Consider the following 27,203-nt stretch of genomic DNA (forward strand, 5'->3'; position numbering starts at 1 on the left):
CTTTTACTTTCACGAAAAATGTATGAGGTTCTTTAAGAGATTATATATATTTTTTCCCCTTCTAGATGCCATTAGGGACAACAATATGTTGGACTCGCGCCTGATCGATTAGGCAATGTGATTTTTTGTTCTCACTTATGTAGTGTTAAATTTAAAATTTAAAGATAATTACATGGGATATAGATTTGAGTATAATTCGAAAATAATTGGTTATCTTATTAAAAAAAAATTCTAATTTTTTCTTAAGTTTTTTTTTTTTTACAATAAATGTTAAAGCCTTTTGATGTATTTCAATAAATGTATCACTTGATAAGGGATCTCAGTAGAAATTAGATCTAGTCATGAGGCGAGTTTTTTTAAGTTAGAATAATTTAATATGGAGAACAACTTGAACGGTTCGGATCGACGTTTTGAACTTTGAAAATTGAAAAACGAATTGGTAGCACCAAATCTCAAGAACTCTGATTTTTTTATTTATATCCAAAAAAATATATAAATTTAAAAAACTAACCCAACTGCCTGTTAATTTCCAAATCTACCCAAACCGGAAATTTTTTTTCCGGAAATTGGATCCTAAATCCGGAATAATTTTTTCCGGATTTAGGATTTCTTTTTTTTTTTCCTAAATCCGGAATAATTTTTTCCGGAATTAGGTTTTTTTTTTTTCATTTTTCAGTTTTTATTTATTTATTGTATTGAAGTATTACAAATATTTAATATATTTTTTAAAAAATAGATGAAATACTATATAGTTTAATTTATTCGAACGACTGTTACAAATAATTCGGATCAACATTTTTCATGCCGGATTTTTTACGGCCGTAAGAAAAAATAATATAATATAATATATGTATATATAATATAAGAGGAGGGTTCCAATGCCTCATTTTTTTCATACCTCATATTTTATATTTTCGTTTTCAAAGTCCAAATTGTCGATCCGAACCGTTCAATAAAATATTTATACTAAAATATGCATGGAGATGAAATTTTATATTTTTTGGATTTTTTTTTGCTATTTTTTAAGATAGGTACAAAATCACTGTTTTTGAACCGTTCATAAAACAGTGATTTTCTACCCATCTTAAAAAATATATTATATTATATATACATATACATATATTATATTATATGTATATTTTAAAATGTTCATATTTTAGTATAAATATTTTAAAATAGCAAATAAAAAATCCAAAAAATATAAAATTTCATCTCCATGCATATTTTAGTATAAATATTTTATTGAATGGTTCGGATCGACAATTTGGACTTTGAAAACGAAAATATAAAATATGAGGTATGATGAGGTATGAAAAAAATGAGGCATTGGAACCCTCCTCTTATATTATATATACATATATATACATATATTATATTATATATACATATATTATATTATATTATTTTTTCTTACGGCCGTAAAAAATTCGGCATGAAAAATGTTGATCCGGATTATTTGTAGCAGCCGTTCGAATAAATCAAATTATAAAGTATTCCATCTATTTTTTAAAAAATATATTAAATATTTGTAATACTTCAATACAATAAATAAATAAAAACTGAAAAATGAAAAAAAAATTTCGGAAAAAAAAAATTCCTAAAAAAAAAAAATCCTAATTCCGGAAAAAATTATTCCGGATTTAGGAAAAAAAAAGAAAAAAAAATCCTAAATCCGGAAAAAATTATTCCGGATTTAGGATCCAATTTCCGGAAATTGGTATTGAAACCGAAATTTTTTTTTCCGGTTTGGATAGATTCCGGATTAGTTTTTTTAATTTATAAATTTTTTTGGATATAAATAAAAAAATCGGAGGAATATATATATATAAAGAATCAGAGTTAATCTGATATTAGTAAAATTTTAGATCTGCTATTAACAGGAACGCAAATTAGACATGAGCATTGGTTAAATAAATGTTGCATAGACCATCTCACAAAGTATGCAGACTTGGCAAATATATTTATTTAGTTGTTATGTTTTTAGATTAATTTTTAATTTATTCGTTACTCATTATTTATTTTGTTATCCATTATCTTCAGGAGTAAGGAAAGAGTATAAGTAAAATAAAAAACTTAAACGGGTCAAAACATCTAATTATTTGTTAATATTTATAAAGAATCTTATAGTGAAAGTTTAAATTTGCAACTTTTCGTACAAAAAATATTGTCTTTGTCACTGAATTAAAGAATTTTTTTTAACATCAAAACATTTACAATATTAACATTATTTTTATTTTACAACACAAGTTTATCATAAGTATCGTGAGCTTGAAAGAAATATTAAAGATATTAGGTACGAGATATATGTATTACTATCATTTAGATATCAGTAAAGAAAATAATAATGTACTAAATTATTATTTGGAGATATTTAACATCGATATAGAGTTAAAATCTATAAATACGCAGGAGTAGAGTACAAATGCCTCATCGGTAGCTGACATTTTTATTTTTGTTGTCAAAGTCTAATGTGAATCACTCATTATATATGATCTCTATATTAAAATGTGTGAGATTAAATTTTAAATTTTTTGAAAACTTTTTTTACTATTTTTAATATAGGTACAAAATCATTCTTTTATGGTGAAGAATGTTCTTAAAAATAATTGTTTTGTATCTATCTAAAAAAATTCAAAAAGTATAAAATTTGATCTCTAAGTACAATTTAATACAAAAATCATATTGAGTAGTTCAGACTGGCTGATTGAATTTTGAAAACGAATATAATGACGTGAGACACAAATTAGTTATAAAAGACATGAAATATGTGAACCCTACTCTAAAAACAGTCTGATTATTGTTGTAATTACACAACATAAATAATATAAGATTCGTTCACTTTCTCTCTAACAACTGATATCTTTTGCTCATGAATAAAATGAACTAAAAATTTAAAGTTCGAGTTTGTTATATAATTTAAAATTTAAAATTGTTATGTTTTGAATTTTTAATCAAGGAGAGATTATCCTCCAATCACAGAGATGCACATTATAAAATTTTAGCAGTTTGAGCACGATATATTTGGAGCCTAGTGGCCTAACCACATTTGACAATTGACAGTATGAACGGTTCAACCAAATCAAAGAAATGAAGATGTAGAAAAGAGAATAGTCGTCAAATATGAAATATTCGACAAATAATTATAACAGAAATTCAAAAGATGACAATTGTACACTTACCATTTATGAGGTGATTTGTATTTCTATCCTTTTTTTAATTTTTAGCGAGACCAAGTCCAACGTAGTAATTCAATCCAAAGAGAGCAGAGAGGAGACCAGGGTGCACTCCTGACAGGTCAAGTACGCTAAAATACAACTGAAACAAGGATCCAATCACCTCCAGTAATGATAACTGTACATATCCAATAACAAATTCAATGCTGACACGTAGTAAAAGTATTAAGTTTCATATCCATCTCGACCGTTCATCATGTGAAGTATCTCTGCCGCGTTGTCGAACTGGAGAGAATATGAACAAGTAAGAATCCTCTGAAGTATTTTAAATTTTGAGTAAAGATATGGGCCGTCCGTTCAGAACCGGTCCAAACCGGCCCGATGTGGAATGCATACAGTACTTTAATATTCGTGCAAAATAGATCTGACGGTCCAGATCTGAAATAAAAATTTGAGTTACTTTATGTGAATTGAAGATCAACCCAACGAGTACGTTCAATCTAAGCTCTCCTCTCGAGTCTCGAGACGCCATTAACGACCAATCCTGAGCTCTCTCCACCTTTAAAACCCCCCTCTCTCTCTCTCCCCACCTCACATCACCCCCTCACTGCCCTATTGCCGCTCGTGCACAATCAGAGGAGAGATAGAGAGAGAGAGAGAGAGAGAGAGAGAGAGAGAGAGAGAGAGAGAGAGAGAGATGGTGAGGTTACCGTATACCACAGCTCTTACGACCTTGTTTAGCTATGGCCTCCTATTCGCATTCGGGCAGCTTCGCGATTTCTTCAGAAAGATTCTTGATTGGATCCGCAAGCCTAAAGACTTACTTAAGGCATGTCATTGTGTTTCGTGTTTTCAAATATGCGAAATAGGTTGATTTCGATTTGAATTTTCAAATTGATGATACGATACTAATTTGGGGAAATCTTGTTTGCTTGGAATGCCATGGTAACAGGGTTACGCGCCGATTTGCCTGGGTTTAGAAGATTTCTATGTCCGTCGCCTCTACCTTCGCATTCAGGTACCAATTTATGTTCATGCAAATTGGTCCCTAAAATTACCATTAATAGATGTTCTAATTTACCATTCTACGCATGGTAGAAGGGTTACAGTCCAAAATTCATATATAGGTGTATATACGCCATACAATAGTGCTGATTCACTACTCATGCTGAAATCAGAGTTAGCATTAGAAGAATTGATGCCTTAGAGCATAACAGTGTTAACCAATTGTGTAGCACTGATGCTTTGTTTTGACTTTTGGATATAATCATATCACCACTTATATACAACATCTGGTTAGTAAGATAGTGTATAATATAATTTTGTAGGATTGTTTTGGGCGACCTATTTCTAGTTCCCCAGATGCTTGGTTTGATGTGGTGGAGCGCTACTCCAATGATTACAACAAGACACTTCAGTAAGAACATAAATCTATCTATCTTTTGGTATTTATTTTCATTTTGAATTGTAAAAACTATAATTTGATTATATGTTTGGTTTCTATGTGTGTGTGTAAATTAAGATTTGCATTATTCACAACTGGTACTCAACTACATGATATACAAAAGAAACGGTGTGTTTACTCAGTGCTTTGATTTATTGTGATGGAAATAACAAATTAAAAATCTCACGCAGCCGTACTGAGAAAACAACAAGGTGCTTGAATCTAGGTTCATATAACTACCTAGGATTTGCGGCAGCAGATGAATACTGCACACCTCGTGTCATTCAGTCCCTGAAAGAGTACTCTTCTAGTACATGCAGTGTTCGCGTAGATGGAGGTACATTGGCTAAACATCTTAGTGTTCTTCATTCATTTAAACTTGTTGCCTTTTCTTTAGCCTGAAACATCAAGATCAATGAATACAGATTGAACAAGTAGTTAAAATTTTCTAGTTCTATTTCGGTTGGGAACAATTGCATTTGTAATCTTAAACATACACCTTGGTTAACTAGTTATATAAATTGGATTTGTGTGTTTATCTTGGTATCAGGAACGACAAAGTTGCATGTTGAGCTAGAAGAGCTAGTGGCACGTTTTGTGGGAAAAGAAGCTGCAATACTATTTGGCATGGGCTATGTCACAAACTCGGCGCTAATTCCATGCCTCATCGGAAAGGTTTCTACTTAATACTTGATTTGCCACCATGTATTTTGGCTATTGATTATTGACTGGTAGTAATATTTATTTATTTTTAAATGATTTAGGGAGGGCTCATAATCAGTGATTCATTGAACCATAATTCCATTGTCAATGGTGCCAGGGGATCTGGTGCCACAGTACGGGTTTTCCAGCATAATAGTAAGTCTTTATTCTTACTTTTTGCATGAATTGATAGTTACTGCAAAAGTGTGAAAATGATGGATACTCACTTTTGGCATAGTGACCTGTATTGCTGCATTTACCATTGACAAATATCAGAACAACAGGGAAACAATCCTCTAAGTTCTGTTAAGCCTTAATTAAACTTGATATTACATCTATCAATTGTCGATAAAAAATATATATATATGCCAGAAACAAGAAATAGGGCTTTGAGAAAGTCACTGTGCTATTGACCTGCCTTTAAATATTGTAGTCTAGAAGGTTTTATCAGAATTGCAAATTATGATTGATAGCAAAAATAAACAAAGAAAACATATTTTACATTGGCATTTTTCTTTTGTAAATTGTTTAGCACCTTCACATTTGGAGGAGGTGTTGAGAGAGCAAATAGCAGAGGGGCAGCCACGGACCCACCGACCATGGAAGAAAATAATAGTAATTGTGGAGGGCATCTACAGCATGGAAGGTGAACTGTGCAAACTACCAGAAATCATTGCTGTTTGCAAGAAATATAAGGTTCTTTCCCATTGTCCTTTGTCCTTTGTCCTTTGACTGTTCCCGTCTCCATTGGACTAATTTATTTTTGTTTTTTGGAATAGGTGTATACATACTTGGATGAGGCACACAGCATTGGTGCAGTGGGTCAATCGGGAAGGGGAGTATGCGAACTATTGGGCGTGGACCCTGCTGATGTGGACATCATGATGGGTACTTTTACCAAATCCTTTGGGTCTTGTGGTGGTTACATTGCTGCCTCTAAGGTGTGTGCTTCAAATTAATCCTTATTAATTATATCATGTTATTGTCAGATCAAGAGGCATCAAATTAAACCAAATACCTGTCACAAAAAAAAAAAAATGTTCTTGTCAAATTTAATTATATTTTCATATTATCAAGCAATTTTCAAAAGTAAAGGCTTTATCCAGCTATAAAAATATGATAAATATGTGCGACGATGAGATCAGTTAGATAACAATCACAACGTAAAGAATTAAAGGAAAGGATGTTTACAGATATACCTTTTAATGCTCAGGAAATAATTCAGTACCTGAAGTATTCATGTCCAGCACATCTGTATGCAACATCTATGTCACCGCCAGCTGTGCAACAAGTAATATCTGCAATTAAAGTCATCCTTGGAGAGGACGGTTCCAGTCGAGGTAAATTAACTAATTCTATATGTAAAAATTGTTTGTACTAATTTAATTACTGATTGCAAGTCAAACGAGACCCCAGTACTGTCTTTTCTGATTTTATGAACACGTGTAATGAATAAAAATCAGGTGCACAAAAGCTTGCAAGAATAAGGGAAAATAGCAATTTCTTCAGGTCAGAGCTACACAAAATGGGATTTGAGGTGCTGGGCGATAATGACTCACCTGTCATGCCTATTATGCTGTACAACCCTGCGAAAATTCCAGCGTTTTCTCGCGAGTGCCTCCGGCAGAATGTTAGTTTCTTTAATTGACAAGTTTAGAATCAGTTTTGTTGCCATGCCAGTGATGCCTTGTGTTGTTAATTTACTGCCTACTGGCAGGCGTTGATCCTTACTGGTTGAAGCTACAGATACCAATATCTACTATTAAGTAGTACATTGTTTCTTTTTCCATTTTTGGTTAGACTATTATTCATTATCATCGGCATCACTTGTTGTTTCAGGTGGCTGTGGTAACCGTTGCTTTTCCAGCTACTCCTCTTCTCTTGGCAAGGGCCAGGATATGCATCTCTGCTTCGCACACCCGGGAAGACCTTATCAAAGCTCTTGAGGTCCGTTAGAGGAATTTCAGATTCTTTCAACTATTAATCTTTATGAGCTAACATCTAAATATCACATTTGATTATGAATTTGGAAGACTTCACTTTTTAACCCCTGCCACCCACACTATGTCTCCAATTATCCCTCACCTTGAAAATTTTGAAATGTCTTATTTTGATCAAAATCCGAAGTAAACTTGGTTATTCTCATCTCCAATTGTACTGAATTCATTGGTTGGTTCCAGATAGATCTGTCCATATATGGTCCCAAAGTCCATATTAGGTGTGAGTATAACTTGCCTAGTATCTGTCTGTGCTGTCTGATTTTACTAGTAAGGATCAGAACCAATATATACTGTTGAATCCGAAATGGGGACCAAATCTGGCTATGACTAACCAATTTGATCTGTACAATTGATTAGGGCCGTACCAAAATAAGCCTCCATAGTTTTTGGAAACAGAAATTCTTGTTATGCTATATCTCAAAAGGAAAAATAATTAATCAAAGCCAAAATTTAACATGAACTCATCTCTTATTGCAGGTTATCAGCAAAGTTGGAGATCTTATTGGAGTCAAATACTTCCCGGCTGAACCTCCTAAGCATTTGAATCAAAACCACAACAAACTTGAGTAAATAAATTTAATTCATGCGGTCTTACAATTGCCCTGAAGATTCTGAGGCTTAGGAAGAGGAGAGACCGTCAAACAATAACCGGCTTATGTGCAAGTCAAATTCTAAACAACTTTGTTGTTCATTTAACAGTAGTTTGTTTTCATAATTGTATAGATGATGTTGTTAATTGTTGTAATAATTAGAACATTTACCTCTTTGTCCCTGCTAGAGCATGTGTTGTAAGTTGTTTCGATTATTGAAACACTTGATATTTTTTTCCATGTAGTCTAAATACTATTTTCACTGATTCCTTGTTTTCTGATTGAGAAACTTGAGAATGAGCATAAACTTTGGCAATGAAATATATGTAGTCACACACACAGACGCATACACACAGGTCAATGCTATAGGCTTAATCTTTTGTGCCAAATCCAGCAATGAGAAATGAATTAAGACTTGTTGTGTATTGGGGGCTTTGGGCTATAAAGAAGGATCATTTAGGCTTCTGACATGGCCTGTAATCTCAATTCTGGGGTTTTGACATTTTTGCAAATCGGAATTAACATTTTTGCCAACATGGGGTTTTGAAATTTAGCAATGTACCTTTCACTGAATCCACAATTTGTTTTAACATGTACTGATAATCCACTATCTCATGTTTTGACACTGTTTCTTTCTGCTATCTGTTCTCTTGAGGATAGAGGCATTTGCATAAACTGGGCTTACAGGAAAACAAAGGTGGATGAATGTTGGTCCCACTGGTTGGAGTGCTTCCCTGACTCCTCCACCTCCCTTGAATCTCTCATTTTCACATGCCTCAGGGCTCAGGCGTGCGATCAACTTGGGTACGGGAACCTTCTCTGGGAACCACACACAATCATTCAGTAGGCTTTTCGAGTCGTTTAGGAAATGCCACAGACTATTTTTGTCAGCGGTTTATCCAGTTTGTGCAAATTTGTTGAGTTTGAATCTGAGTTATGCATCTCTGATTCTCGAGTCAAATCTAGTCAATCTGATATGTTTTTGTCCAAGGCTCCAATAAGGCAATTACTATGGGTGAGATATTTGAACTTTGTTTTATTTTTTAGGTCTCATTCTTTGGAATAAGCATATTATGGATAAAGTGGTTTTATTTAGGCAAGGAAATTTATTGTAACTTACATGGAATTGGCCAAGGATTATTGATTGAGAATCTGACACATACCACTACCAGTAAGCCGTATAAAACAATACCTTCCATTAATTATTGGACATTTTGGAGGCATGAAATAAGCAAACTAAAAAACAATTTCCAGTGAAAATATTACCATCCATAACGAACCAAGTTTGTCCTTTTTATATGATCTCAGGACAACTTATTGTTACCTCCAATTTCTTAACTTATATATCCCTTTCGGCCCAAATGATTCAATCAGGCCCAAGTAGTCGGCCCAATTAATTTCAATTTAGTGTAATGCCGACTAATCAAGGACGCATCAACCAATCAATTTCTTAACTATACAATTTATCCTTTTATCACTATCTTTCAAAAAATAATTAGCAGGATAGAAATAGAAGGTTCTTGATTCTTGATAATAGCAGGTTGTTTTGAAATGCAAAATCTGATTTGAACACGTTATCTTCCAGTCGAAGTCTCCAGGCGCCACGTATCATGTCTCCTCTCTCTTTTTTTTTGTTTTTTATTGTACCCGTCACTAAAATTCTAATTTTTTTTTCCTAATAATGGACCCGACAATTGAATTCGTATCCTCTGCATTAACTCAAAAAAGAATCTTTTGAGTTAATACATGTAAACCGTTTAATTAATTTTAAACATTAATATTAATTCACATCCTCTCCGATATCTGATAAAGAAATCTTTTACAATTACTAGATTTGAACCGTTCTTTTTAACTTAACACGAATCTCAAAGTTCAAAAATTCTGTCTCTACTGCGACTCGAATCTCAAACCGGTTGAGATTTAATCTCAAACCGTAAAGTGAGAATAATCCTCTACTATACCGGAGAAGATACGAATTCTGTTTCAAGCGAAATCGAATGAGATCCATCTATAATCGAACGATGGATATGTATTAACTCAAAGCATGCTGTTTTGAGTTAATGCAGAGTTGCAGACGATGCGGACTCATGAAAATTCGTAATCTTACACATTAAAGACTTGGCGCACAGGCATTGTTGACCCAACTGGCCAACTGGCCAACTCTGAACTCGGACACTTGTAAAGTTGGAAGTATGCTATGCTTCGTCGGTGCATTAGACCGCTCTCACTTGCCGACTGCAAAAAAATAAAAATAAACAAATAAAGAACAATTTTAATTAATTAATTAATTAATACATAATCCAAATCGCGCTGGAATCTTTCTGTTTACCGTATTGCATTAGCATATAAATCACCACTCCCCTGCCTTTCCTCTATCAGAACCAACACTGCAAATCCCTCTTCCTCAATTCATTCTAGTTTATCAAATGGAGGGCAAAGACGTAACGAAGAAAGAAGAAGCACAAATGGAGGGCAGAGACGTAACGAGGAAAGAAGAAGCACAAATGGAGGACAGAGACGTAACGAGGAAAGAAGAAGCACAAATGGAGGGCACAGACGTAACGAGGAAAGAAGAACCACAATTGGAGGGCACAGACGTAACGAGGAAAGAAGAAGCACAAATGGAGGGCACAGACGTAACGAAGACTGAAGAAGCACAAATGGAGGGCAAAGACGTAACGAAGAAAGAAAAAGCACAGAGCACCGAGACACAAAAATGGGGCACCAAGGTGATGGGTCCACCAGCCGCACCGACAGCCCACCCGCAGAATCAGGCATGCTTCTAAACTGCTGCTTTTTACTAATATTGTTATTGATTTTTGAGGCAATTATGATTTCCTTCATAAGTAATTGAATATCTGATATTCTGATGAGTTATGAAAAAGTTGATTAAATCATTTGGCTGGTTATTTTTGTTGGTATAAATTTTCAAAATATTTGAATAGTTATAAATTAATTAAAATAAATCAAATTGAAATAGAGTTACCCGGATCGTGTACGAAACACTTTCCTTAAGCGTATTCCGTCTCATCGTGCAAGATGGAACCGCAACCAAGATAATCCGGGGTTGTTGCTTCTTAGGCATACCATGGAAGCAACTGACGATAACTTCGCAATATCTAGCATAGATCAGAATTTGATTATTGAGATAAATGAAAATGGTTGAATGGAAGAATAGGAGAATTATATCATTCTTGTTTTTGTTGGGATTCAAAACCAAGAGAATCCAAGAGATCAAGGGATGAGAGAGTTATTTTCCCATTGTTTGAGTGAGACTATGAATTAAAAATTGAAAATAAGAAAAAGAAACGGATCCAAAATATAAGGCTATTAAAGAATATTAATGTATAATTAATCAAAGGTTAAACGGTGCTCAAGTGTCCTTTGGGCTAATTATTATTCCTTTTATTATGAATCAATTCAGAGAGTAATTAACGGAAATGAAATGAATGGACATGAGATTTACATTTGAACCCTCAAGTTTGGAAATATTACAATTGTATATTTGAATCAAATATAAAATATTGAGTTGGAATTTTGAGTTTTCAAATAAAGTTCCAACAATTTTAGAGAGAAATTAGTGGATTGTCAATTCTTTGAAGGCATCAAGAGGGTTTGATCAGGGGTATTTTATTTAATTAGATGAGAATTAATTTAATTTACAGTGTAGACAGAAATGAAAGAGAAAGAATACAATTTAATCAGGTCTATATACTTGAATGAATTCCACTCCAAATAAAATAAATTACAATGTTTTACTAATACCACACAACATGAAAAACAGGAGGCGGCACAGTGGAAGGCGAGAGAGTCTGACGAGGAGCTCCCACCTTATGTACTGAGAGAACCATTGCAACAGAATTCCAAGCCAAATGCAAACCCGATGGAGCACATTTTTGACTATTTTAACACTTGGACGAAAAGTGCCGAAGAACTCGCCTCCAACATTTGGCATAATTGTATGCACCTCTCTTCCCTTTTCTTATATGCAACATTGTTATTTTTATTTATTTTCTTAGGTGCAGGTTTTTGGTGTAGGAGTGTAAATGGATTGGATATTATTTGTTTATATCCGGATCGGTATTCGTATTCAAGTATGTATCCGGATACAGATACAAATATGGGTTTAATTCGAAAAAGGATATGGATTTGGATAATATCCATTCCGGAGGTCCATATATCACTTTGATTTGAAGCGTAATATAAAATTTTATTACAAATCTCAGTGATTATCTACTTTAATCTTTTATTAAGATTTATAATCTTGATACATTTTGACTAACAATGTAAATGATAATTAGTGATCACTTTTTGTTCATTTGCACCCCTATCATGGTGATATTCAATTGTTACTTTTGGTAAAATTTTGAAAATTATGAAATAAACAGGGTGTTACAGTGTAATGTATGACAGCAAGTGGTTTATGCTATAATGTAATATAATAGAACATTGTACTGTACAATGTTTATGCTTTATTAATACAATGGATACCAAAAAAATGGTCCAAACAAGTGGTTCAGGATATTTGCATCTAATTTTAGTTTTCCTCTTTATAGTAACAATGGCACCATCAGCCCCAGAGGCAGCAATGGGAAAACTCAGCTTGACTGCTAAGGCATTGAGTGGAGGTGGCTTTGAATCCATATACAAAAAAACTTTCAATTCTGACCCGTCTGAGCACCTCAAAAAGACCTTCGCATGCTACCTCTCCACCGCCACTGGCCCCGTTGCTGGTACTCTCTACCTCACCAATCTCAATGTTGCCTTTTGTAGCGACCGCCCCCTCTCCGTCACCGCTCCTTCTGGCGAGGTCTCATGGAGCTACTACAAGGTATGTATGGCTGTGCATCTCCATTTCTAAGTTCAATTTTCAAATGACTCTGTTTGTGACACATGTTTCATTGGTCAGGCAGTGGTGCCTCTTGAGAAAATAGCACATGTGCACCCGGTAACGATGAAAGAGACGCCGCCAGAGAAATATATAAATATTGTGACGGCTGACGGGCATGAATTTTGGTTCATGGGTTTTGTCAGTTATGACAAAGCCGTGAAGAATCTGCACGATTCTGTGGCGAACGACAATGCTACAGCCAAAGATGTTGCTTAGGATGTGCCACAGCGTTTTCATCTCGCTAGGCTGATACTGTAGTTTTCTGTATATTTGGCTTGTTAGTGCTCCTGTTATTGTTTGTTTTGTATGTGCTACTGTAGTTTTCTGTATATTTCGATTATTGAAACACTTGATTTTTTTCCATCCAGTCTAAATACTATTTTCACTGATTCCTTGTTTTCTGATTTGAGAAACTAGAGAATGAGCATAAACTTTGGCAATGAAATATATGTAGTCACACACACACTCGCACACACAGAGGTCAATGCTATTGGCTTAATCTTTTGTGCCAAATCCAACATGGAGTTTTGAAATTTAGCAATGTACCTTTCTCTGCATCCAACATGGAGTTTTGACACTGTTTCTTTCTGCTATATGTTCTCTTGAGGATAGAGGCATTTGCATAAACTTGACTTACAGGAAAACAAGGTGGATGAACGTGGGTCCCAATGGTTGGAGTGCTTCCCTGACTCCTCCACCTGCCTTGAATCTCTCAATTTCACATGCCTCAGGGCTCAGGCGTGCGATCAACATGTAACGCTTGAACGGCTTGTTACCAGGTGCCCCAATCTCAGGGCCCTACATGTCAACCGGTCTGTCTCAATCGAGTGCCTTTCCCGTATCCTCATGCTGGCCCCACAACTGGTTGACTGGAACCACACACTGACACACAATCATTCAGTAATCAGTAGGCTTTTCGAGTCGTTTAGGAAATGCAAGAGGTTGAAAAGCCTGTCCGGAATTTGGTTTGTGCAAGAGGTTTTGGAAATGCCACAGACTATTTTTGTCGTTTATCCAGTTTGTGCAAATTTGTTGAGTTCGAATCTGAGTTATGCATCTCTGGTTCTCGAGTCAAATCTAGTCAATCTGGTATGTTTTTGTCCAAGGCTCCAATAAGGCAATAACTATGGGTGAGATATTTTGAACTTCGTTTTTTTTTTGAGGTCTCATCCTTTGGAATAAGCATATTATGGATAAAGTGGTTTTATTTAGGCAAGGAAATTTGTTGTAACTTGCATGGAATTGGCCAAGGATTATTGATTGAGAATCTGACACATACCACTACCAGTAAGCTGTATAAAACAACAATACCTTCCATTAATTATTGGACATTTTGGAGGCATGAAAAAAGCGAACTTAAAAACAATTTCCAGTGAAAATATCACCATCCATAACAAACCAAGTTTGTCCTTTTTATATGATCTCAGGCCTACTTATTGTTAGTTGTTACCTCCAATTTCTTAACTTATATATAGAGTAAGGCTTGGGTGCTATGGATAGCATAGAGGCCTATGGTGCTACGGCTTAATATTCGAGTTTTCAAAATCCTAACGGTCGATCCGAACCGTTCATCTTGTTCTTTATATTAATAAGTGTTTGGAGATCAAATTTTATATTTTTTGAAATTTTTTTTTACTATTTTTTTAGATAAGTAGAAAATCAAATATCTGAATGGTGCAGAATTTTTTAGATCAAGTGATTTTCTATCTAGCTAAAAAAATAGTAAAAAACTTTCAAAAAATGTAAAATTTGGTTTCCAAACACATATTAATATAGAGAACAAGATAAACAGTTCGGATCAACCGTTAGAATTTTAAAAACTCAAATATTGAACCGTAGCACGTAGCCCTCTATTCTATCCATAGCACCCAAGCCTTACTCCTCATGTATATTCCTTTAGCCAGGCCCAAATGATTTAATCAGGCCCAATTAATTTCAATTAAGTGTAACGCCGACTAATCAAGGACGCATCAACCAATCAATTTCTTAACTTGCAATTTATCCTTTCATCACTATCTTTCAAAAAAGAATTAGCAGGATAGAAATAGAAGGTTCTTGATTCTTGATAATTGTAGCAGGTCGTTTTGAATTGCAAAACTCTGATTTGGACACGTTATCTTCCAGTGGAAGTCTCCAGGTGCCACGTCGTAAGAAAAATAATAAAAGAAACGTAAAGACGTCGTACGAATTCTTAAAACGCGGAGGTCGGATACTTGGAAGTATTCTATGCTTCGTCGGTGCATTAGACCGCTCTCAGTTGCCGACTGCAAAAAATAAAAATAATTAATTAATACATAATCCAAATCGCGCTGTAATCTTTCTGTTTACCGTATTGCATATAAATCACCACTCCCCTGCCTTTGCTCTCTCAGAACCAACACTGCAAATCCCTCTTCCTCAATTCATTCTAGTCTTAAGTCATTTATTATCACTTTATCAAATGGAGGGCAAAGACGTAACAAAGAAAGAAGCAGCACAAATGGAGGGCAAAGACGTAACGAAGAAAGAAGAAGTACAGAGCACTGAGACACAAAAATGGGGCACCAAGGAGATGGGTGCACCAGCCGCACCGATGGCCCACCCGCAGAATCAGGCATGCTTCTAAACTGTTGCTTTTTACTAATTTTGTTATTGATTTTTGAGGCAATTATGATTTCCTTCTAAGTAATTGAATATAGGGTAAATTTCGCTGGAGGTCACTAAATTATTTGTCACGAATTGATCACTCAAGTTTGATTTGTTCATTTTAAGTCACTAAACTTGGTTATTTGTCCCAATCAAATCCCTCTATAATTTTCCATCCAAAAATTTAACGGAATATTCCTATTCAGTCCAAAAAATTAACGGAATATACTCATTCCCTCCAAAATATTAACGGAATTAGCACATTCCATCCAAAATACTAACGGAATTAGCATATTCCGTTAAAATTTTGGATGGAAAAAATAGAGAGACTTGATTGGGACAAATAACAAAGTTGAGTGACTCAAAAGGGACAAATCAAATTTGAGTGAACAATTCGTGACAAATAACAAAGTTTAGTGACCTACAGCGAAATTTACCCTTGAATATATGATGAGTTATAAAAAAGTTAATTAAATCATTTGTTTGATTATTTTAGAGAGAAATTAGTGTAGTTATCAATTCTTTGAAGGTGTCAAGAGAGTTTGTCAATGGGTATTTTATTTAATTAGATTAGATGAGAATTAATTTAATTTACAGTGTAGATTTGGTACCAATCAGAAATGAAAGAGAAAGAATACAATTTAATCAGGTCTATATACTTGAATGAATTCCACTCCAAATAAAATAAATTACAATGAATGTTTTACTAATACCACACAACATGAAAAACAGGAGGCGGCACAGTGGAAGGCGAGAGAGTCTGACGAGGAGCTCCCATCTTATGTACTGAGAGAACCATTGCAACAGAATTACAAGCCGAATCTAAGCCCGATGGAGCACATTTTAGACTATTTTAACACTTGGACGAAGAGTGCCGAAGAACTCGCCACCAACATTTGGCATAATTGTATGCAACTCTCTTCCCTTTTCTATGCAACATTCCTTTTGAAAAAAAAAAAAATCTTAGTTGCAGGCTTTTGGTGTAGGGGTGTAAATGGTTCGGATATTATTTGTTTATATCTAGATATGAATACGAATATGGTTTTATTGTGAAAATGGATACGGATTCGGATAATTATCCATTCCGGAGGTCCATATATTATTTTGATTTGGACTTTGAAGCATAATATAAAATTTTAGTTATTACAAACCTAAAAGTGATTATCTACTTTAATATTTTATTAAGATTTATAATTTCTTGATACATTTTGACTAACAATATAATGATAGCTGATGATTAATTTTTGTTCGTTTGCACCCTTACTTTAGTGATATTCAATTGTTTATGTAAAATTTTAAAAATTTCTATATAAACAAGGGTGTTACATTGTAAATGTATGACAAGTGGATACAAAACAATACACGTACATTACAATGTTTATGCTTTATTAATACAATGGATAACAAAAAATTTCTTTGAATGTACAATAACATGATACAGAACAATACACGTACATTACAATGTTTATGCATTAATACAATGGATAAAAAATGGTCAAAACAAGTGGTTCAGGATATTTGCATCTAATTTTAGTTTTTCCCTTTCAGTAAAAATCGCACCATCGGCCCCAGAGGCAGCAATGGGAAAACTCAGCTTGACTGCCAAGGCATTGAGTGGAGGTGGCTTTGAATCCCTATACAAACAAACCTTCAATTCTGACCCGTCTGAGCACCTCAAAAAGACCTTCGCATGCTACCTCTCCACTTCTACTGGCCCCGTTGCTGGTACTCTCTACCTCACCAATCGCAATGTTGCCTTTTGTAGCGACCGCCCCCTCTCCTTCACCGCTCCTTCTGGCCAGGTCTCATGGAGCTACTACAAGGTATGTATGGCTGTGCATCTCCATTTCTAAGTTCAATTTTCAAATGACTCTGTTTGTGACACATGTTCTATTGGTCAGGTAGTGGTGCCTCTTGAGAAAATAGCACATGTGCACCCGATAACAATGAAAGAGACGCCACCAGAGAAATATATAGATATTGTGACGGTCGACGGGCATGAATTTTGGTTCATGGGTTTTGTCAGTTATGACAAAGCCGTGAAGAATCTGCACGATTCTGTGGCGAACTACAATGCTACAACCAAAGATGTTGCTTAGGATGTGCCACGGCATTTTCATCTCGCTAGGCTGATACTCTAGTTTTCTGTATATTTGGCTTGTTAGTGCTTCTGTTAGTGTTTGTTTTGTATGTTGCTTTGGATCTGTTTCTGCTGTCATCATGGGATTGTAATATATGTTTTTGAGATTTTAACTTTGATATGAATATATAAGACATTGGTTCTGACTGTGAGTTCAAACTAAGTATTGGGGTTTTCTTTACTCCTCCAAATGGTATAGCAGTTCGCAAAAGCAATCACTAAGTAAACAATGCAAATGAAACTGCTGCAGTTTCTTTTTCAACCATCAGATCCCTAACAAACTATAATACCTGCTAACCTCACCAGTTAATACATAGATTTCTGATAAGCTGTACAAAACCTTTTGACTTTACAAAACGCAAAACACTGAAATTGAAAAACAACTCTCATTTGCCTTCATTTGACACATTCAATTCTTTTGGATTACCCCTCATATGTAATCTACCGCTTCTAGCTATATCCAACATTAAACTTTTCATCAAATTATGTGAATCAGGACCAACTTTCCTGGATTTCCCAATTTTTGTCTCAAAATCTGTGGAGATGAGAGATGCATTGCTAGCAATAAAGGACAGTGGCCCGCCATGTAAGTTGTCCAATTTGACCCCTGACCCACCATCTTGGTGAGGTGGTGGGAACTTCTCACTCTTGCTTGTACCGTTAACACGGTACATTTGTCTCTGCAAATGAAAAGGAAATATTAAAAAAAAAACCAAGTTGAAGGGTAATTTTGCCATAAATTGAGTTCTTTGTCAGAGGAACTAATGTGGAGTGGAGTTCCGGATGCAAGTTGTCCAACATGACACTAGGCATGGAAGATAAATTAAACAAGAAATTAGCAGTTTCGTGATCTGAACCAAGAAGAAAAGGGGCTATTTTATTTTATCACAGGAAAAAATTTCCTTTCAGTCTATGGTTAGTACCAATGCAAGAGATTGTTGTATTTATAGGATAATCACAATCCTTGATATGGGAAGGACATGTATATAGTAATCCTACGACACAGCAAAAGCAAGTTGATCTACATACAAAATAATATTAAGAGGAATTAATAACCGAAAAAATGTTTTCTCCTAACAGATACAATTGGTACCAATACAAAACATTATTATATTTGAGAGGATATCACAGTATATTTTGGTATCGGAGGGTTGACTTACATGCAAGTTGACTTGTAGCTCGGCATTTGCCTCTGGGACAGGGACTGCCTTGCTTCGCCTGTAGCGGGGAGCTCTTTGCTTTCCAAAAGCTTCGCTATTGTTTCCTGATTTATCAAGCTCTCTTTGCCTACAAACATAAATGCATTATTCAATAAGGAAATTATACATTGCGTGTCACCATGATGAGTTAAATGTAAAATTTGTTGCTAAGACCTTCTAGATTTCTCTTCCCTCAGTTTGGCGTCCATCTCCTTGCTTGGCGGATACTTTGGCAAGCTTGACGGTTCACATGCGTATGGCATTGTTGTGAAAAACTGCAGTTTTTAAATGGCACCATTTAAGGTAAAAAATGAAACTTATTTTGGTTACATATTGGAAGTTGAAGGTAATTGCAGCTTTACTTCTGCATTTACTGATGTTTTCCTAAGACACAACTGCACAATTGAGGCCTAATTATGGTATCTACATACCGAACAGATTGTTACCAAGATTATCTAACATTCTGATATAATCAGCGAATTTAAAACCCGAGATGATTAATGATATAGAGAAGAGAGAGAGAGAGAGAACAAACTTGACATACATCACTACTTAGAGTATCGGTGGCGGTCCCACGATCTGACGGATCGATAGAGAGGAGCTTATCTATGAGGGAGACAGACGAAGGAAATTCTTTGAATATGTCGGATATACATCTCTTGTAAGGTTCTTGGGGCTTAACAATAGTTGCATGCGGCAGCTTCCATTTTTTCCAGTACTTCTCAGAGGGGGACCCACATAGCTTGAATATTCTATGCAATTGCTCTACCTGTCATGGGTATGATTATCAAATAATAGCCCTAATAAAGCATGATTTCTCTTTGATTGATCTTTTTTCTTGGGATATCAGGGAGATCCATGGTGCTGGCTACATCTATTACCAATATATTGCATTTTGTTGGTGCCAATTAATTTGATTCAGATATATCATCTAGAGAAGAAGAAACAGTGAAACCAGACACAAACAAAAAGAAACGAGAGGAAAAAAGAAAGAACAATGGAACCAAGGGAAGAAAGGGGAAAATAATAATAGATATTTATTGAATTTTGGTACTGTACCATAACTACCATGTTGGTCCAGTGCTGCTTGAGTATGAATTTAGATTTGAAGGTTAAGACTCGAAAGTAGATTTGATTCTGATTTGAACTCAAAAAAGAAACAGGGGAAAATATAATTAGTGCCTACCAGATCAAAACTGCACTAATTAGGGATGTATTGCCCATGTCTCCTGGTATTGTTCTGGTACCAACCCCAACCAAGACTACAAACAACTATTATGTATTTATGCATGATAAATACCTCGGTTCGACCTGGTAAGATAGGTTTCCCTGTAAGCAACTCTGCTAAAATGCAGCCAGCACTCCACAAGTCGATCCCAACACCATAGCGGGTTGACCCGAGCAACAGTTCAGGTGCCCGATACCAGAGGGTCACAACCCGGCTAGTCATGGCTTGCTTCCCATCTGGCTCAAAGGTAACAGCCAACCCAAAGTCAGCAATTTTGAGGACCCCTTCATCATTTATGAGCAAATTGGAGCCCTTTATGTCCCGATGTAGCACCCCATGTTTGTGGCAATGCTCTAGGCCACTAAATAGTTGTTTCATGTAGCATTTTATCTGTTAATAAGTTTTCATCATATAAAAAAATAAATAACCAAGTAAAATAAATGACAATATTACTGAAGCAAATACATGCTTGTTACTGGTCTTGGCCATTAATGATCATAAAAAACAGCAAAATCATGTAACTGAATGCTACAATGAAGAGTTATTTTAAAGGATTTGCAAAAAATTAGAGTTGTAACACCAGCAATCCCATTGTTGTCATAATACAACAAACACCAGCAATCCTACTTAAGCATGTAATAAACCAAGTAGAATTATATAAACAGCCGGATGCTCCAAAATTTACCTGAGGTTCAGAGAAATTTGAACCTGGAGCAGCGGCTAAACCAGCAAGGTCATGCTCCATGTATTCAAAAACGAGATACAGTGATTGTGACACACGGGATACCACCACCCCTTCAAATTTTACAATATTAGGGTGGTCCCCTAATTGTCTCAGGACCTCTATCTCTCTTGCCATAAATCGAATACTCTCCTTCTCTCCCGCCTCAAACCGCACCTTCTTCATTGCCACAATCCGCCCCGTGTCCATCTCCATTGCTTTGTATACATTGCTATATGTACCAGAACCAATCTGGCACAGGGACAAGAAAAATGTGATCAGAATTTAGTACTGGACCAACTGGTATAACACTGTACAAGCAAAGGGTTCTCAACACAGACAACACTCAACAGTATAATATATTATATCATGCAACAAACTAAAGTTATAAATCTAACTGTAAGTATCTCGACAGTTACCGACTAAACATGCATGCTTCGCAATAACAAAGATTAAGAATTTTGCATTATTTTCCAATTTCCTTTACAAGAACAGTAGAATAATTTCCAAAACCGAATCACTGAATTGTGGGTCCACAACTATAGAATTTTCCTCTGTGAACTTTTGCAAATATACAAGTACCTTAGAGAGCTTTTTAAATGAGTCGGCACGGCGAGGGGTGAGGCCGGCCAATGCCTCTCCAGCAAAGGTCAGAAGCCACGGAGGCCATCCAACAGGGTCTCCAGGTGACCGACGGAAGGTCGTCAGGTCTGGAGGTACGACGGCGACGGTCGGGGCAGAGGCGGTGGCGGTGGCGGGGCTGTGTTTGGTCGGATGGAGGTTAAATTTGGTGCTGAGGATACAACCCATAGTGAATTCTTTTGAGGGTTGACGTCTTGAGGAGAAGAGGTTTTAGAAAAAGAGGGTGGTGTGAATTGTGTAAGTGAAGTGATTCACATTCGTTTTTGGGTGCTGTAACTTGTAACTAGGTCCGTGCCTTAGTCTAAGTCACAGAGAAGAGAGAAGAGAGAAGAGAGAAGAGAGAGAGAGAGACGAGAAGGAGATTGATTCCGTTTACTATGTTTTAGTTGGTACGGCCTACCTCCGGCTTCGAGCCCGCATCGTCTGCATTAACTCAAAAGAGCATCTTTTGAGTTACCGTCTGATTGTAAATGGAGCCCATCCAGACCCGCCTATAATATAAGGGGTCTTTAATATTAGTGCGGATCTAATGAGCACGAATCTTAAATCTGATTGGACGGTTCATATACATTAACTAAAAAAATTCCTTTTTGAGTTAATGCAGAGGACTTAAATCCCTCTGGTAGCACATGCGTGAAGAATAAAATGGAGATGGAGGAAAAGTGGAAAACCACGGACTAAGACATGGCAAAAAATTACACCTTTGCCATTGGGTTATTGCATATTTGCATCCTTAATTCTTCTCGACTCGCCAATATCGACTTATGTTTGAATTTTAGAGGTATAAATAGGGAAGTGTACCAACAACTCGATATTGGCCACTGTAATTATAAACTGGTAATTACCACAAAGATCAATATTGGTCAAGGCAACCAAACATGGTTCCAACAGCTTTCGGTACAAGACGATAGCAGTTGGGGGTTATATGTCTAAATGACAATGAATATGACCACTCCTTTCAAGTTCCTAGAGTTATATGTGGTAGCCAACCCCAGACAAAACCCTAGACATAACTCCAGATAGAACACTAGACAATTGTTGCAGTTGACTCAGGGTTTGGGGCTCGAGCAATCTGTAACGGGTCCTAGCCGGGCCCCATCTGTAGCGGGTCCTAGTAGGGTCCAATCTGACAGGGGTCGATCTCAGATTCCATCCTCGTCATCTAGCCAAGTCCAATCTGAAAGGGACCGATTTGAAACCCCAAAACGGCTTTATTATGCTGACAATACGGACGAGGATCCTGAAGAAAGGAAGGTAGAGGCTAATTGGGATGATAATAGGGACGGTGGGGTATCATATCACAGTGATGAGGATACTGGTATTCCTGTGCTTGGTAGGCAGAAGTGGCCTATATTGGGTTGTGGGGAAAGACATCCATTTAAGCAATTTCAAGACACATCAGGGTTTGAAGAGGCCGATAGCTCTTTTTTTGGGACATGTGAGGTATGCTATTAATTTATATTTATATTTAATTTAATTATTAAATTATTGTTATTAAATTGATGTTGTTTAATTTTTGTTGTTTCTTTTGTAAATTAAAAGGGAGAAAGACATGAATTGTCTAAGGAGATGACATATGACAGCAAGGATAAGATGAAAGATGCAATTAACCACTGGCACATCAAACAAAATAAGGAGATAAAAAATACACACAGCGATATCACCAGGCTAAGGTACAAATGTGTTAGCGCCTGGTGCAGGTGGGCGTTGGTTGCGAGGGCTACAGGCTTTAGTAATACTTGGGCCATCACAAAGAATATGTCTAAGCACACATGCCACGCATTGGCATCCAGGTTAGATCATGCACAGTTAACGTCCGCTATGGTCGCCAACTGTATGAAATTGTCATTGGAAAAAAATGCTGATATTTCTATCCGGGCAGTCGCTGACTTATGAGCTGAAAGGTATGAGGGCATTGTTCCAAAGTACAACAAATTATAGCGTGGTAAGGAGTTAGCAATTACTCGGGCCTTTTGTAGTTGGGAGGGGTCTTACTGGCTGATTTGTTAGTTTGTAATAATCTAGAAGTCAATAATACGATAATTTATCATAAAGCTTTGTTCATGAATTGGATGATTAATATCATTTTGTTGCCTTGAGTATTATTGAATTTATGGATCATTTCGAGTTCATGACTGAAATTGTGAAACTCCATAATATAGATGATATATACTCTTAAAAGGTCACTGACCAAGGTAATTAGCAGGAACACTAATTACCGCTATAAGGTTAGTATGTGGATTAAAAGATGGTTAAGTTTTACAAACCACCTGACACGAGATGTCATTTTAATCACATAGATACATGTTCTAGGAACATGGTATTTGACAGACCCCGAATGAAACATTAAATAGAATTGTGTTCGTGTCATTTATGTTTTCATTCAGTGTCACGTTCTACAGTATGAGGTATTTATCGTTCCCACTGAGAAATATGTATGTGTGATTGTTATCCACCGCTGTCCGTAAAAAGCAGTCATAACGGTAGCTTTTCCATATGTATAGCTTAGCTGAGGAAGTGATAGTTTACCAAGAATACTATTTGTCCCTCGTATCTCTATACGAGCTATAGCATCACTGGGCCCCTTGATAGAGTAAGATTATCTGCTAGCGGTATAGTTACAAGAGTAATTATATTTGATAATCTGCTCAAGATCAAGAAAAGATTAAGTTAGCAAGGATGACACACATCTACCTTGAAACTAATCTGATAGCTATGAGACAGAAGAACAGACACAAGTAAATTGTTTACTGGATCGTGATATTGTACAGTACAGCATCATCTGTGTAATTGGATGGTCATGATGTGTTGCCAGATGCCACCCATGACTAACAGAAGTTAAAACAGTTTTAACTCTGTTTACCAACATAACACAGATTCTATTGGGTCACACCATATAGGAGCTACTCGGAGAATCTTACTGATTAATTATAAATTGATTATAATTAATATTAAGATGGTTATAATTAATTATACGTGTTATAATTAAATTATAAATGTTATGTAAAAATAACAAGCAAAAACATTGGTTAATTTATAAACGTGTATGACACGTTGTATAAAAGTTAACCGGTTAATTTATAAATGTGCAGGACACATTGTATAAATTATCGAAACAACAAATAACTGCAAGAAAAATATATATAATTATTCAGAATAATTATACGAATATTATTTGTGTTCGGGCCGAGGGCATTCGAGTCTTTTCAGATTCGTCCTTATCCGCATGACACGTCATCGATCCTATCCAGATGACACGTCATCGATACCGAAACAAATAACCGAAAGAAAAATATATATATAATTGTTCAGAATAATTATACGAATATTATTTGTGTTCGGGCCGAGGGCATTCGGGTCTTTTCAGATTCGTGCTTATCCGCATGACACGTCATTGATCCTATCCAGATGACATGTCATCAATCCTATCCACAAGGGCAAAATGGTCATTTCACACCTATGCCACCTTGCATGTGTAGAAGCATGGAGAAGAATGTGGAAGGGTGTGGAAGGGGTATTTTGGTCATTTCACATATAAAAGGATGAGGTGTCAATGGCATATCTTGTAAATAGGCCGAACTTGGAGGGCATTTTGGTCTTTTGCAACCGAATCTAAACACTATAAATAGGGGTGGAGGGGTAGAGAGAGAAAGATATATTCACATATATACATATGCACATTCACATGTATCTTTTCGTGCAGAAACGAATCGGTATTTTCTCTCTTTCTCGGTTTCTCTCCCAAATAGTGTTTCGGTTGAGAAAAGAAAGTCATACGTAGTTGATGTATAATCTTGCGGGTTATTGTGGAGAATATTTACGGGATCGATGAATAGTGTTTTACCGAATTTAGCGGTATGTCAGTTTTGCATATTGATGAAACTGAGCAACCGAAAATTCGTGTTTACGGGTTTTCGTCTTTTCCCCGTGAATAGTGTTTTTGCAGAATTCCGCGGTTTACGGTATTTCTGGCAGAAGAAATAAACCGCTCTCCGGTTAGTCCTGGTGGATAACCGATAGAGGTATCACACGTGTGATACTCCGAGTCGATTCCTTCCCTGGTGAGGCTCTACTCGCTCGGTCTGCATTCCAACTGTGATTTGGAAACAAGGTATAAATATGTTATATTAATCTATTTAATTTGTAAGTAAATTAAAGTTTTAGAAATCAATCATGGAGTAGATCTGTAAAAGGATTAAATTGGATTTTGATGCCAAAGGAATACTGAAGGTGGACCGCCTTGGAAAGTTTCCTGACATACCCCGTTTAATCCTGAGCTTAAGTTGGCCGTAGAAATTTTTGTTCTACGGTCATTCCGCAACTTAAGCCTAAAAGGGGTTTTGGTTATACCACCCCGAAACCCCAACATGATTGTCCCTTTGTTGGAGGCAATAAAAAGAACAAATCCGGAAACCCAATATAAAATTGTTTCAAAACCAACAACTAAGCCAGGGTATCATTTTTTCATGAGAGCAGCACGGGCATGGGACCATGTATTGCCACAGTCGGTCACCTCAGACCTGTCATCAGTATCGATGCTTGTTTCTTGTCTGGCAAATACAGGGGTAAGCTGTTAATTGTAACCGGATATGATGCAGAGAACCAGTTAATCCCGTTAGCATTTGGACTGGTAGAGAACGAGGATTTTGAGAATTGGGGATGGTTCATGGAGTGGGTGCAGGAGTTTGTAATTAGGTGAAACAGATACATGTGTGTGATATCTGACCGACACAAGGGCATAAAAAAGTGTTTGTTCAAGATGTTTTGGGTTGGTGTGGAGAAAAAGGGGAGTGTGCTCACCGCTACTGCTCTCAACATGTGTTTGAGAATTTTGAAAAGCACACTAAGAATAAGGTTGCTTTTACTTTTTGCAAGGTTATAATTAAAAAGAAGAAGAGAAGAAAATATCAGCAAATATTAAAATTGAGAATTGTCAAAAAAATAACTTAATAGCAAATATTAAAAGTGAAAAGTGTCATTAATATTAAATTTTAGAGATACTAAACAAAGAAAATATAATTTTTAGTTTTTAGTCGTAGTATGATCTAATTTATGTATTATTTCTCACCAGAAACAATAATAAATTGAATATTGAAATTATTAACTTATAATATTTTTTCTTCCTTCCTCAAATATGATGTACCGCAGATTAGAGTTCTGCTAAAACCCCTAACGGGTTACCCGAACCCGGTCCGCCCGTATCCGTTATCCGAGGTACTCGTACCCGTGCCCGGGTATAGGCGGGTAAACGGGTACGGGTTTGAGACGGACCAGACACCATCATTTGAAAATAAAACCCGCCCAACCCGTACCTGCCGTACTCGTACCCGAAACCCGCCTACCCGGACCCGTTGTACCTGTACCCTCACCCTTTTACCCGTTGTACCCGCACCCCTTTACCCGTTAACCCGTTATAATTTGAAATTCAAAATTTTTCAAAAAATCCCGCCAGTTCAGACAAAAAACAGAAAGAAAAAAAAAAAAAAAAAAAAATACCCGGACCCTACCCGAGGTACCCGTTACCCCTATCCGAGACGGGCACGGGTATGAAACGGATAGGGTAGAGTTTTAAAAAAAAACTGCCTACCCGTACCCGTCCTACCCGAGTACCCGCCTACCCGAGTACCCGTCCTACCCGTCCTACCCGTTACCCGTCTCGGATTTACCCGAGGTACCCGTACCCTACCCGGGAACAAATCTCTACCACAGATTATTCTAATTATAATAATATTTGGTCATTTCACTCACTATATAAGCTGAGTTTATTTTTATCAAATAATTAAGATATGCCATTTTTTTGCAGCATATTGATCTAAAATTAATTAGTTTTTATTAATAAAATTTATGA

The 27,203-nt window shown here is 36.1% G+C and overlaps 4 protein-coding genes and 1 long non-coding RNA gene across 8 annotated transcripts; 4 read left to right on the plus strand and 1 right to left on the minus strand.

Annotated features, from left to right (window-relative positions):
* The first annotated feature begins 3,679 nt into the window (after positions 1 to 3,679).
* LOC144555792 (long chain base biosynthesis protein 2a) lies at positions 3,680 to 8,181 on the plus strand. 2 transcript variants are annotated; one of them, XM_078304223.1, is made up of 13 exons: positions 3,680 to 3,811; positions 3,856 to 4,002; positions 4,126 to 4,191; positions 4,502 to 4,590; positions 4,809 to 4,954; positions 5,168 to 5,292; positions 5,382 to 5,475; positions 5,852 to 6,015; positions 6,099 to 6,260; positions 6,533 to 6,659; positions 6,783 to 6,949; positions 7,159 to 7,266; positions 7,797 to 8,181. In XM_078304223.1, the coding sequence occupies exons 2-13, from the start codon at positions 3,871 to 3,873 to the stop codon at positions 7,887 to 7,889; spliced, it is 1,473 nt and encodes a 490-aa protein (XP_078160349.1). In that variant the 5' UTR covers positions 3,680 to 3,811; positions 3,856 to 3,870; the 3' UTR covers positions 7,890 to 8,181. The 2 variants fall into 2 exon arrangements, with proteins under 2 accessions (XP_078160349.1, XP_078160355.1); XM_078304229.1 differs by lacking the exon at positions 3,680 to 3,811 and having other exon boundaries at positions 3,849 to 4,002.
* Positions 8,182 to 10,298: 2,117 nt separating this feature from the next.
* On the plus strand, positions 10,299 to 17,708 carry LOC144555828 (GEM-like protein 5). Its single transcript, XM_078304263.1, has 5 exons — positions 10,299 to 10,683; positions 11,694 to 11,868; positions 12,466 to 12,740; positions 12,819 to 13,057; positions 17,567 to 17,708. The coding sequence occupies exons 1-4, from the start codon at positions 10,336 to 10,338 to the stop codon at positions 13,014 to 13,016; spliced, it is 996 nt and encodes a 331-aa protein (XP_078160389.1). The 5' UTR covers positions 10,299 to 10,335; the 3' UTR covers positions 13,017 to 13,057; positions 17,567 to 17,708.
* LOC144555839 (GEM-like protein 5) lies at positions 15,139 to 17,708 on the plus strand. The gene is made up of 4 exons (XM_078304271.1): positions 15,139 to 15,393; positions 16,158 to 16,332; positions 16,974 to 17,248; positions 17,327 to 17,708. Exons 1-4 carry the CDS (start codon positions 15,241 to 15,243, stop codon positions 17,522 to 17,524), a joined length of 801 nt encoding a protein of 266 aa, XP_078160397.1. The 5' UTR covers positions 15,139 to 15,240; the 3' UTR covers positions 17,525 to 17,708.
* LOC144555807 (putative serine/threonine-protein kinase At1g54610) lies at positions 17,420 to 21,661 on the minus strand. 3 transcript variants are annotated; one of them, XM_078304239.1, is made up of 7 exons: positions 21,296 to 21,659; positions 20,678 to 20,965; positions 20,065 to 20,382; positions 19,309 to 19,533; positions 18,939 to 19,039; positions 18,726 to 18,852; positions 17,420 to 18,245 (listed from the first exon to the last, which is right to left on the minus strand). In XM_078304239.1, the coding sequence occupies exons 1-7, from the start codon at positions 21,521 to 21,523 to the stop codon at positions 17,952 to 17,954; spliced, it is 1,581 nt and encodes a 526-aa protein (XP_078160365.1). In that variant the 5' UTR covers positions 21,524 to 21,659; the 3' UTR covers positions 17,420 to 17,951. The 3 variants fall into 3 exon arrangements, with proteins under 3 accessions (XP_078160365.1, XP_078160379.1, XP_078160372.1); XM_078304253.1 differs by having other exon boundaries at positions 20,678 to 21,013; positions 21,133 to 21,436; XM_078304246.1 differs by lacking the exon at positions 19,309 to 19,533 and having other exon boundaries at positions 21,296 to 21,661.
* On the plus strand, positions 18,894 to 19,586 carry LOC144555845 (uncharacterized). The gene is made up of 2 exons (XR_013512140.1): positions 18,894 to 19,067; positions 19,203 to 19,586. It is a non-coding gene; the product is annotated as an uncharacterized LOC144555845 (long non-coding RNA).
* Positions 21,662 to 27,203: the final 5,542 nt, after the last annotated feature.

Source organism: Carex rostrata, chromosome 1 (assembly GCF_964058835.1).
Source record: "Carex rostrata chromosome 1, lpCarRost1.2, whole genome shotgun sequence".
Classification (NCBI taxonomy): domain Eukaryota; kingdom Viridiplantae; phylum Streptophyta; class Magnoliopsida; order Poales; family Cyperaceae; genus Carex; species Carex rostrata.